The 13245-nt window shown below is 49.3% G+C and overlaps 1 protein-coding gene across 1 annotated transcript in view; it reads right to left on the bottom strand.

Annotated features, from left to right (window-relative positions):
* LOC139021564 (anthrax toxin receptor-like) overlaps positions 1-13245 on the bottom strand; it is a 122538-nt gene that overhangs the window by 35273 nt on the left and 74020 nt on the right. Inside the window, exons 2-9 of the mRNA XM_070431950.1 lie at positions 8914-8985; positions 7607-7678; positions 4885-4966; positions 4755-4788; positions 3085-3164; positions 2938-3006; positions 2537-2617; positions 2384-2444 (exon numbers count right to left, since the gene is read on the bottom strand). Of these exons, the coding sequence (XP_070288051.1) occupies positions 2384-2444; positions 2537-2617; positions 2938-3006; positions 3085-3164; positions 4755-4788; positions 4885-4966; positions 7607-7678; positions 8914-8985 (551 nt within the window). The remainder of the gene's footprint in view (positions 1-2383; positions 2445-2536; positions 2618-2937; positions 3007-3084; positions 3165-4754; positions 4789-4884; positions 4967-7606; positions 7679-8913; positions 8986-13245) is intronic.

Raw genomic sequence — 13245 nt, 5'->3', positions numbered from 1 at the left:
GGTCCTGCCCACCACCACCTGGGCTTCGTGTTTGCCTGCAGGTCCTGTCTCTTATGCAGCCCCTTCCCTTGACCTAACAAGGGCCACATGAGCGGTCTTCCCCTCAGTCTCCCAGATGATCATTTGCAATGTATGTTCCAGGTTTATTTATTGCAAAGAAGTATTTCTGGGCAAGACTGGACCTACATAGACAAGGCATTCTGTATTTCCATACAGAGAAGGCAAGTTCTCCTGAGTGTGGAGAGTTCAGGCTCTAAATGTGGCAGAAAGAGCCAGCGTCGTCACCCTGCCACACACAAAGCCAGAGGAACCAGAAAGGCGCCATCTGTGGGCAAGCAAGGCAAGGAGCTCCTATGTCTGTGCAAAGTGACAGTCCCACTAACTGAGCATGGACTATGCACCATTCTTCAACTTTCTCCTAAAGCTCCCAAGAACCCCTAAGCTCTGTGTTACTACCCAGGCTTACAGCGAGAGAAGCGGTGCCTGGAGAAGGCGGGTATCTTCCCGAACCCCTGGATGGGACAGGGTCCGGATCGGTCCTCCAGTGCCAGCTCCAGGGCCCAGCAACACCATTTCTGCTGGGGACAGGCCCTCCCTGGTACCTGGAGAGGTGTTCTGTGGCCTTCAGCTTCCCAGGGCTGTGAGTGTCGCCCTGGTGGTCACAGCCTCAGTGAAGGAAGGGCCTGCCTCCTGCTCCATGTGTGGGACAGGAGGGAGGGTGGCCACTGAGCAGGGCCATGGGACAGCCAGGAGCATAGACGGGCTGCACTGCTCAGGGGCCATGCCCGCTGCCCACTGCTCATGGCCCACATGCCCTCCCTCCCTCCCTTGAGCTTTCTGCTGCTGCTCCTGTGCTGCTCAGTTGCCACTGGGCCCTGGAGGAGAGCCCCTGTGTCCTCAGGCACTGCACTGCCCAGAGGGTTCCATTGCCTCTGCACAGTCAGATCACTCCATTCAGACACACCACACACCCAGAGACACTACAGTCACCTCCACCACACACACCGTACTGAGAACACTTCCCCCACAACCCAAACACCAACAGATGCCACATTCACTGCTACCACCCCCCGCCCCACACACACTCACCATACCATGCACACATAACCACATACCAACAAGGAAATGGCATTCACCTCCATCACATATACCATACACACTCAAAGCACTCCATGCAGACAGCCACATACCAACAAAGACCCTCATTCATCTATGCCACACATACCACAAACACTCAGGTACACCAACACACCTACAGACACCAAAGTCACCTCCACTGCAAACACCACACTCCATCAGAGCACTCCATGAACACACACGCATCCACAAGAACACTACATTTATGTCTACCATACACACCATGCACATCAGACCACTCTTTTCCACACACTTATACACCCAAGACACCACATTCACCTACACCACTCACACCAGTCACTCAAACCAGTCCATGCAGACATCCCCACATCCCCACTAAAATTCTACATTCACCTCCATCACACACACCATGCACAATCAGATCATTCCATGAAGATGTAGCCGAATACCCACAGACACTGGTCACCTACACCACAAAACTATGCATCTACTAGTAAGACCATTTCATGCAGACACACCCACAAACCTATAAAGACCCCCAAATCACCTCAACCACACACACACTCAGACCTCTCCCTGCAGACACACCTATACATCCACTAAAATACTTCTTTAACCTCCATCATACACATTTTGCACTCTCAGCAGACGTACTCCATGCACACGTACTCTCAGCAGACATACTGCAAGCACACTCCATGCAGACGTACCATACACCCAGACACCACAGTCACCTCCACCACACATAGTCAGACCCCACTTATTGCAGACACACCCACAAATCCACAGACACCACATTCACCTACACCACACACACCATACAGCTCACATGACTCCATGTAGACACACCCATACACCCACTTAGAAACAACATTCACCTATACCAAACACACCATGCACTCTCAGACCACTTCATGTAGACACACCCACACATCCACTTAGACACAACATTCACCTACACCACATGGATCACATACACTTGTACCACTCCATACAGACACACTCACACACCCAAGTAGGACCCCAAATTCACCTACAATACACACACCATGCACTCTCAGACCACTTTATACAGACACACTCACAACATCCCTGAAGCCACTTCCACCGCACACACCACATGCACTCAGCCCACTCCCACCACACTTATACAACATGCACAGAACACTCACCCCACCACACACACTGATACCACATGCTGACAGCACACCCACCACACGCACAGTACAGACTCACAACACAAACACACACTGCTTGTGTTTACAATAGCAACTTCACATCTTACCGTTTGCACAGAAACTTGAAGGGATGGCACTTGTAATTTCAACGCAGGTAGTTCTTGAGAGCTGCAATGCAGAGTTGTCAGGGTCAGAAAGAGGTGGAACAGATTATGGTGGGAAGCCACGCCATCACCCTTTTCACACCCAACCCAACTCACTGAATCTGCGATCTTCACTAGATCCTCGAACCCAGTGTCCACTCCAAAGACGTGTTTGTTGCTGTCTGCAATTTGATTCAGCTACAAGCCAGAGGTGAAGGCATGAGCCACAGCCAGGAGTTGAGGACACAGCAGGTCCCCCTCCCAGGAGACAGAATCTGGACTCAGGCCAAGTTAGACTCCCAGAGCCAGAGCCAGGTCCCCCCAGCAGCCAAGCCTTAGGGGGAAAAGCGCTCCAGCCCCCACCTCTGGTGTGGGTTTTACATGACACTGTTCCCCGTTTCTGCAGTGCCAATCTGTCCTCCAAGCACTCGCCCTGAGGTCAAGGACCAGCCACGGGCGAACCTTGGAAAGCCGCCTTTGAAACCTTCCCCACATGGGCTCAGGGGGTCTCTGGTTACCTGTTCTCGTTTATAGTCATTCACACCCACGCCGTAAATGACAGCCCCCAATTTCCGAGCCTTTTCAGCCTGGATAAAGACAGGGATGAGTATAAATCATGAAATGCTTGGAGCAAAATGCTAGTAACGATGACGGACTGGACTCACTTCTTTCTTCGCCTCTTCAAACGCCGTGTTTACAAGTGTTCCATCTGTCAGAGCGATAATAGTCACTGGGTTCTTGCTTCCTGAAGAAATACCAGGGAGCAGGGTGGTCATTAACAGCACCCGGAGTGACCAGGGCCACAGAACTTCTCCCCACACCTCCTCCTCTTGGGGAGAGGTCACCCAGACCCAATTATATGACAGCCAGTCCCCTGGAGGACTGTGCTACTGACTCCAGAGGAAGAGGGACCTTTGCCTGAACCTACTTTACAGATGCAGAGACTGAGCCCAGCTCAGGTCTCTTCCTACTGAACTCTCACTGCTACCAGATGTGCAGCCTTTGCCCTGAAAGGCCACTCCAGCTGTTTCAGTGAGCGCAGCCTTTCAGATGAGCAAAGGGAGAAGCCAGACCCACTGAGTCTAAGGCCCGGGTCCTGCTCCAGACAGAGCCTGAGGACACTCCAGTGGTTCCCACTCAAGGTCTGAGGCAGGTGGGCCACAGATCCCACGCCCAGCTCAACACTGCTCCCAACCAGGTCCACACGTCTTTCCTGACTACAGCTGTGACCCTATTGTCCAAACAGAGATGGCTCTGGCTGAGCACAACCTGTCCCTCTGTTGGAGACACTGTCACAGGACCAGTGAACTGAAGGGAAGAAGCTGAAAGACAGGAGTCAGAGCCAGAACTGTGGCAGAGACAGGAGTGTGGCCAGAGAGGGGCCCTCCGGGTCTTTCTTCTGCACACTGAATCCTGTGTGTCCTAGGTCCCTGGGTTTTGTTTTTTGCTTTTTCATGCAGCCCGTGTAGGTCAAGCACCTCATCCTATATACTAAAGAGCTAATATGCAAATGGTCATCATGCCCTCGCCGCCTCGTGTCCCCATGCCCTCACTCTGGGGCCAGAGGACCTGAGTCCGTACCCCCCACCTTGCCACTGGGGTCAGGGAACCTGAGGCTATTACCCCCACCCCAGCACTGGGCCAGGGGATCTGAGGTCGTGCCCCCCGCCCAGTGGGGCTTGATGAGGGTGGGGCCCGCCTAGTCTGGGTCTTGCACTATTTTGAGGTGCATAGGGGTAGGCAGGGAATTGACTCTGTGTCCTACAGTGCACCCCAGACTCTGACAGGAGGGAGATTTTTATGTACATTTTACTAATTTTCTTTCATCTTTAACACTTCCATTATAGAGAAAGGGCAAATAGTAAAATTAAAATATTTCCTCTGATAAATTCCCTTTTAATGTGCATGAATTTTGTGCACTGGGCCACTAGTCTATAATAATAAAAGTGTAATATGCTAATTAGACCAGATGTCCTTCCAGACTTCCTTCTGGACGAAGCTGGACTACAATGGAAGCCTGGGTCCTGGGTGCCAAAGGAAAGCCGGTGCTGGCAGCCAGGGTAAGGAAGGTCTACTCTTGCACAAATTCCATGCATCGGGCCTCTAGTATTTAATAAGAACCAAGAATGTACCCACAGGATCCTATGCAGCTCTGAGAGACATCACTGGGTGGCTTTTATCCTGGCTGCACAGAGGAGCCTGCAGCACGGGGAGGGCAAACGCCTGCTCCAGTGTCAGCGCTGGGAAGTGGCCAAGTGGGTCTGTGTCCGGACCTCAGGGAGGCCCTGCCTACTGTACCCCAGACATGACCACATGAAGTCTGCAGGCAGCTTACCTCTAGATTTCTCTTTTTCAATCTGCTCAATTGCCTGCAACAAAATGAAGCAATAATGGGTGAGATGACCCCAAAATAGTCTAAGAACTTGACAAAGCAGAGTAAATACTCAGATCTCTAGAGTGTGTACCAATTTAAGTCCCTCTTGCATGTTTGTGTTTCCTCCAGCCGCTACATATCGAAGTTTGCGAAAACCATTCTTTATTGCTTTTCTGAAAAAAATTTAAAAAGAGGGTAGAGGTGGAATGAGGAATCGACAGGTAAAAACACCCCAAGCTGTCCTGATGCCCTTTAGCACTGGGTTGACCTGCCTGGAAGGGAGAAGACACAGGCAAGTGGCCCTGCCATGGCTCTTCTGCCCTGAGACTTTGAAATTGACAGGCCTTGCTCAGGCCTGCTCTGTCGCCCATCTGGTGAGCACTGGGTGGGGCTGGGGATGACGCTCTGCTGGTTCCAGGGCTACGGCCTGGCTCTCTCTGAGCTCATCCCTGTCTCAGGCACATGGACGTCAGGGACGTCACCAAGGGCCCTCCTGGACCGTCTGTGGTCAGAGGGGAGCATCCATGCATGTGCAGTGTCAACCCCGCACCTCCAACGTGACTGGCAGTGTGTGAAGCTTCTGAGACACCCCTCAGGGAACACACTATCTTCCAACAGGTAAGGCTGAGTTGGAAAAGGCCATCCTGCTAAGGCCCTGCCTGTGCCCACCTCCCCTGCCACAGACCCTGAGGTTGACTGGCTCCTCCCAAGCTCTGCCCCTCTGGGTCCGCGTTACAGGAAGTAGTCAAGATACTTAGTGCGAGTGCGAGTGTTCCAGTCTCAACGTGCTCCTAAGAACAAGAGCACCACTGGGGAAGAGGCCCTGGGGCTGCCGTGCAGGGAAGAGCAGTCCTCTGCAGGCTGCCTGGGTGGCACCTGTCCACACTGTTAGTGCAGGGAGCAGGGCACGGCCTGGGGCATGCGCTGGGGGCTAAGGTTCAGGGTAATCCAAGGGGACAGGGAGGAGCTGCCACAGAAGGTGGAGCGGAGCCTGGACCCGAAGGCTGGTTTCTCATTGCAGGCAGAAGAGCTGCTGCCCTGGGGGCGAGCTGGCACAGCTCAGGGGGGATGGGGAGGGCCTTTGGCCAGCGAGGCCGAGCCAGGCCCTGTCCAGCACAGCACAAACACCCTCCCCTGTGCTAACCACACTTTGGAAGGTTTGCGTGTTTCTAACAGCAGCACACTTATGCTGCCATGCCAGCCAGCCCTTCCCAGCTCTGGCCCAGGACCCAGATCGCCTGGCCTTGCTCTCCTGAGCTGGTTCTCCCTGTCGCTGCCCTGCCAGCCCCCTTCTAAGCTCTGCTCCTGAAGGAGCCCTGGCTCCTGCTGCCTCTAGAAGACCTCCTGTTCCAGTGTCACCTCCCACGCCCAGGATTTTAAACTCTTGTCACCACCCTTGGAAGATGGCCCCACCTTCACCTTCCAGAGAGGACCTGGGACATCCTCCAGGTCCACCCCCCCCCCCCCCCCCCCCAGCTCGCCAGGTCAGGCCCAGAGCCCCAGCTATTGGAGGAGGCAGTGGTCTCCCTGTCCCCCAGGGGGTGCTCTTCCACCAGAGGCCCAGGCCCAGCCCCCATTGCCACTCTCCCTGCCCCCTCCAGAGTCCCTGACCATGGACTTGCTTTCACCCACCTCAAACCCACCCAGGCCTCTCTGTCCTAAACACAAGCCACACACCCAATGAGAACCGTGCCTTCCCTCCCCTTGTAGGGAGAGCAGCCAGGCCCTCCTGCTCCTCTTTGAGCTGGACATGGGGTGCTATGGCCATGCACTGGGCCTCACCCGCTCCTGCAGCCTGGCTGTCTCTGTGTCACCTGCTGCTTCTGATTCTCTCCCAGAGCCTGCACAACACCGTGTGCCACAAATCCTGGCCTGCCGCCCCTCCTAAGTGTCCATCACTCTCTGTGGTGCCTCATCCACTCTGAATTGGGTTCCACTCTGGTGTGTCCATGGGAATCTCAGCCTCCCAGCTGCTCAGAAGCTCCATAACTTCCCACTGTCAGGCGTGGGCACCATGATGGGGCCGCTGACGGCGCACCTGGGATGCAGGGGTGGCCGCCTTCCTCAAACACCAGCCCATCTGCTGCTCACAACTCAGGGCCTCAGGTCTCAGACACACCACAGGACCCAGCTCCCCTCTGCCGAAGCCTGTCCCTTCAATCAGAAATCACATCCTTTCTGGTTCTGTCTCTGTCCTGGCCCCAAGCCCACTCACCCAGGGCAGTGAGTGAGAGAGCACAGCAGGTGCCAGACACGGGCCATATTCATAAAGGACCACACCTCTGTGGTACCAGATCCCAGGACTGCTCACAGCCAGCCTGTGCTAAGAAAACAAGAGGGAGGGACTCAGGGCAGAGATAGTCTAGAACAGTGGTTCTCAACCTTCCTAATGCCACAAACCTTTAATACAATTCCTCGTGTTGTGGTGATCCCCAATTTCATTGTTACAAATTGAACATATTTAAAGCATAGTGATTAATCACAAAAAACAATATGTAATTATATATGTGTTTTCCGATGGTCTTAGGAAACCCCTCTGAAAGGGTCGTTCGACCCCCAAAGGTGTTGAGACCCACAGGTTGAGAACCTCTGGTCTAGAGGGACAGGGGCGGTCAGGGCCAGGACAGCCAGTTGTAGAGGGAGCTGGGGGCTGGGGGCTGGGGTCAGGGTGGGCATGGATGGGAGGGGGAGCTCAGCCCAGCCCAACCTGCACACCAGTGTGCTCCCCCTTCTGTCTCAGGGAACCCCTCACTCACTGGCTCTCCCTTCAGCCTGGGCCACTGGGCCTGCCTAGGGGATGAAGCAGCACCTACCTGTCTGAGGTGAGCTTCATGATGATTTCACCCTCTGTGGAATAGGTGATGAAGGATATCCGTTGTTTTGGGCTGGGGACGAAGCACTCTTCGTGAGATGACACATACACAGGCTCAGAATGACCCTAATGAGCAGCCGGGGGGCGGGGCGTGACACCTACGCTTCCCCCACCCCAACTCTTCCACTTTGGGCCCATTTTCCAAACCCCAGTGTTTCCCATGAGTTAAGTGAAGAATTCTGAGATCATGCTCCTTCCTGGAGGGAAATCCCAGGATGTCTTCCTGCTCCAGCCCTGCTCCCCAACAGCCTGTAGTCTCTCACACTCACACAGGCCTGTATGCAGGCTCACCCCACACGTGCCCATGCGTGCCGCACACACCCAGAGAGATAGACACCTGTGCATCCTGTGTGAACGTTCTCTTCTACTGTCAATTTCTTGGATCTTCACTACTCTTCCTATCTTGCCTGTTGTCCCCACCTCATCTTAAATTGTTCTTGCTCTTCGCAAGAATACACCCCTCACTTTTCTCTCCCTGTCCACTGTCTTATTGATCTGCTTCCCTCCATTATGCCTTGGCTAAATGGCTTCCATAAATTCCTAGCTCTGCTTGCTACTGCTCCTGGCTCTTGTTCCACTTTACCCACAATCATCCGGATTTTCTTGTAGCAACTAACCTTGATCGCTTCAACCATTGCTCAAGATTCTTCCATAGCTCCTATTGTTCACAGCAGGAAGTGCCAACCCCTGGGGCTGGCGTTATGAACCTCTATGGCCTCAGTCCCACTGTGTCAGTCTAGCCTCCTTCCCTTCCCTCCTCAGTGTTAACCTCACTCTTCAGTCAAACAGACCACTCCCTCCACAGGCAGTCTCCTGCGGCCCTGTCTTTCCCCATTTTTCAAGCCCTAGTCCAAATTTCTGCATCCTCTCTCAAGCCATCCTGGATTTTTTTTTTCTAGGAATTTTTGTTTATTCCTTCAAGTTGCCTTATAAGTCCTATGCCCTTTTCTGTTTGCCCTCAGCACCATTTACCCAGGTGTTCAGCTACTGTATTACTGGTCTGCCTTTTTCCTAATCTATGAGGTCCTCAGTGGTAGCCTTGTTCCTTGCTCTATGGTCTGACTTCCAGCCTTGAACCAAGCAAAGTCTCCAAGCCCTGGTGGGACTAGACTGGCCTGTCCTTTCCTGCTTCAGAGCCCTGTTCTGGGCTCTGTGCCCCTGCCCTGGGGGACCCCCAAGCCCACTGAGTCTAAATGGCTATGTGCTCTGCCCAGCAGGGGAAACACCCTGCAGCATGAAGATCCATACTTTTCAAGCTTCTTCACCACCTCCTCCACCATGTTGCAAATGTGTTTCCAGTTGTTGCCCACACTGCCCGACCTGAAAATGAAGACTTGTGTCAGAGAGGGAGTAGGTGCATCCACCCTGATGGCATAATTTGTCTTTTCTACCTCCCAGCATTCCCTGTATGAAGTTCCTCCCAACTTCTTATAGTTGAAGGCTGCTGATAGGGGCAGAAATAGAATGTTGGGGAACCAGCTGGAATTGTAAGAAATATGAATCATGCTCTGTTAACCGTGACTGTTTTGTTTTGATTAGAGAAGGCACATTCTAACCAGGCTGGTGGTCACAGCTGGGAGCTCACCAGGAAATGCAGCCCTTCCTTCCCACTTGGAGCTGCCTATTATCAGGGAAAGATGAACAACTTCTTTGCAGAAACCAGAGCCAGAAACCAGAATCGCCAGCCCTTTGAAGACTCTGCCTTTGCATATTATTCGCCACTGGAAGACCCCAACTCTTACTTATCACTAAGCCCTTTGAAGATACCCAGCCTTTTACATATCTGCAAACTGCCCTTTTGCCCTTTTGCCTACTTCCCCATGTAATCTTTGTCCTTCTACCCAATATAGGCAGCTGGCATATGGTGGGGTGCAGAGCAGATTTTTGTGGATGACCTGCTGCTCTCCCATACTTCCAGCAGTATTGGAAAAAAATGCTCATATATGATTCCACCCTGTCTCTGCTTAATTGGCTCAAGTAATGACAAGCATCATGAACCCATTGATTGTGCGGTTACATATTCTGGTGAACATGAAGGGGTGTAAGAGAGGGACTCCTCTGGGATGAGTACTGGGCATTCTGCTTACTGTCTGGACTGGGGGTTCCTGCGGCTGAGCCCTGGACTCTTACTTGTAGCACTGACAGGAATTTCCCTGTTTTGAATCTCAGCCATAGCCTCAGCAATTTCCGTCATCTCACCTGAGACCTAAGTTGAATAAAGCATTTTTGTAGGAGGAATCAAGTGTGTTAGTATGGCATGAGAAGCAGTGGCTGCTTCCTGTCTGGGGTTCCTTGAGAGGAAGGATGCACTATGTATGGCACGGGAGACATTGTACTGCCTCTCGTCTGGGCTTAAGGTATGCATTTACTGGGTGAGTCTGATCAGCTCTGGATGGCAAGAGACCTCCAGCGGTCCTTGGCCTGGTCTCCAAGCCCTTAGCCTGAGCCCCTATGGGATGAGAGACATTGCTCTGCTTCAGTGTTGGTTTGTTTGTTTTTACTCAGGGCATTTTGTGTTGTCTGTGGCTGGACAGACAAGGAGCATGGTGTGAAGCTCTTGTCGGTAGGTGTGTGCGCCTGTAAATTCTATATAATAAAAGCCTAATATGCGAATTGGCTGAATGGTGGATTGACTGGCAGAACAACTGGTGGAATGAACGGTTGCTATTATGCACACTGACTACCAAGGGGCAGATGCTCAATGCAGGAGCTGCCCCCAGCCTGCAGGCCTCAGGCCAGCCAAGGTGGGTGCCAGTGGGGGCCCCAATCACCCTGCCATTCACCCCAAAAATCAGTCCTGATTGCCAGCCTGGCCTAGGGACCCTACCCGTGTAAAAATTTCATGCAGCAGGAGTTTAGTATCCTATATAATAAAGATGTAATATGCAAATGGTCATTAGGCTGTGAAGTGTAATGACCAACTGCATAACAACCAGATCACGGATCAACAGGAGGCTGGGGCAGTGAGCTACAGGCGGGTGGCAGAGAGCTACAGGAAGGGGCAGAGCAGTAAGTTATGAGAGGGGGTGGGAGTGGAGGAAGCTACAGGAGGGCGAGGCAGTGGGCGGAGAGCTACTGGGGGGCAGCAGCCAGCTACTGGTGAGTTACTGACACACGGATTCGTGCACAAGGCTTCTAGTTGTATATAAGAGTGTCTCTGTTGATTGTTGCTTTGTGTGTCTTTGTTGTTTGGTTTAATTTGTTTAAGGATGGGATTGTAGGAACTTCCCAGCAGCTGCTGAACGTTCTTAATTTTGGGGACCCTTACTGCTCTCCCTCTCAGGGCATCAGCCACCAGAAGTTCTTAGCAAGTAAGAGTTCTTGTCTGTCTGTTTGTAATGTAACTTTGGTTACTGATGTACTTTACCTGCTTTCTATCTTTTGGACACTTAGTTTGCTCTTTGCCCTTTTATGAACATAGGGAATCCTCTGTGTCTGCTATGTGGGCTTTGCTTCTCAGTACCAAAGGTCATTTACTCTGCTTGGTTAGTGTGAGATAGGATTCTAAGGCTAATGTCCCAGTCCATACTTTTAAAAAAAGTATATTTTTATTGATTTCATAGAGGAAGGGGGGGGGGAGAGAGAGAGAGAGAGAGAGAGAAACATCAATGATGAGAGAGAAACATTGATCAGTGGCCTCCACCCCCTACTGGGAATGGAGCCCACAACCTGGGCATGGGCCCTTGAGCAGAATCGAACCTGGGACCCTTCAGTCTGCAGGCCCAGTCCATTCTTTTGAGAGTACTCATTTATTTACTGTAGGGGTTTTTGTTTGTTTCTGTTCTTAAGATCTCTTCTGATATGCAAGATTACATGTTGTTACAGTCTACTCAGAAAGAATAATGGGAAGTAAAACCTTCTAAACTTCCAAGTCTTTTTCCTGGGAGGACCCGTTCTGCAGAAGTGCTCTCCAGCCAGCTGCAGAAATAGCATTGGGGGAAGGGGCACTCCCATTTTGTAAAGAAGAATTAGCCATGACTTATCCCTGTTACAATATTTGCCAAGAAAATGCCTTGGGTAATAATAATTGGTTTTAAAATCTCAAAGTCATTAAGACATAATAAATGGATGTAACTAAAATGAAGGGTTTATGAGAAAGCTTTTCAGTGATAATTTTATGCCTAAATGTATTTTTCCAAAGTACTTGGTAACTTAAAACTTTGCAGTTTGCTGGGTTAAATAGTAAAAATTATTAAAATACCTAGGTATTTTGAAACAACAGGATACTGAAATATTAATTAATCTGAGTTTGCCTACTTTTGGATTTTTATTACAGAGAATCTAGAGGATAAATTCGAATCTGTTAATGAATATGTCTTGTATTTTATTTGAAGCATATCTCTTAAAAACGTGAATGTATTGCTAATCTGAGAAATGTTAAGTATTTACTTGTCACCTAAAAATGAAGATTTCTAAGAGTTACAAATTCTAACTTATTGGAAAGAAATTGAATGGTATGGAGATGCATTTTTGAAGAGAAAAGGAAAGTAAGTTGTTCTAAAGATAAATGAATAATAAGATTTATGAAAATTATAGAAGGACTATTAAGAGAAATCTTAAAAGAAAATTATAGGTAATCTGAATAATCCACTTGATTAGATAAATGAATCTAAAAGAAGCTAATACAGAATTTGTTTAGTCCTTTTCCAGTCTGTTAAAAGAAAAAACGTTTTTTCTGTATTTGCCTAGGAAGAAAAAGTTCTATAAATTTTTGAAATGATTACATATTGTGTTATTTTAATTAGATACTTAGTTACTTAAAATGTGATCTTAAACGTGGGAACTTAAGTTTTGCTAGCCTGTGTGTGTGTTTAATACCCTTTTGTCACTTTGAATGAATAAATAGTCTAATTCTGTTTAATAATGATGATATACAATCTTTTGGTAAAATAAGTTTGACAATCTTCCCAGGGTTTTAATTTTAAGAAACTTTTTTTACATAGAATTAGCTTTTGGTCATTCCAATAGGCTCTGGAATGCCTCAAGGATTTGTTTTCTCTCCTTATGAAGAAAAATTTTCTGCTTAAGGTACATAGGAAGGTTTTACAAATAAAGAAATAACAACTCTAATTGTTATCCTAGAATACTGTGTTTTGCAGAAAGGACAAGATTCTATTATAATCATATCCATAACTGTGTCATTTTAAATTTCTTCTTGTCATTTAGAGTTAGTCACTTTTGTTATAATGCATTTGGAAAATGTTACACCTTCTGAGGGATCCATGGAAAGGACTCTGACATTTTCAGATCATTCCCTTCAAACTGGATGAAAATTATTAGAACTCTATGAAGTATCTGGATTTATAGAAATACTGGCAAGAAAAATCAGGGGAAATTATTAATGGACTGAATAAACTGAAAGTAATTATATAGTTTTTGTATTAAGTATTGCTGATTCTTAAAATTTTTGTTTTTCAGATATCAGGAAGCATTTTTAAAGCAATTTGGAAAATTATATATTTTTCTACCTGATTCCTCCAGAATTTGGCAATATATTTCTTTGCATGAATTCAATAGGACCAGTTTCCAACCAGTTTCGTTAACCAAGACTTTGACTGGAGTGTCATGTCTGAGAGTGAC

Source organism: Myotis yumanensis, unplaced genomic scaffold (genome assembly GCF_028538775.1).
Source record: "Myotis yumanensis isolate MYYU_CA2020_CCGP unplaced genomic scaffold, mMyoYum1.0.hap1 SCAF_13, whole genome shotgun sequence".
In the NCBI taxonomy this organism is placed as follows: domain Eukaryota; kingdom Metazoa; phylum Chordata; class Mammalia; order Chiroptera; family Vespertilionidae; genus Myotis; species Myotis yumanensis.
Note: the sequence above shows the minus strand (reverse complement) of the source record. Positions and strands in the feature narration are given on the sequence as shown.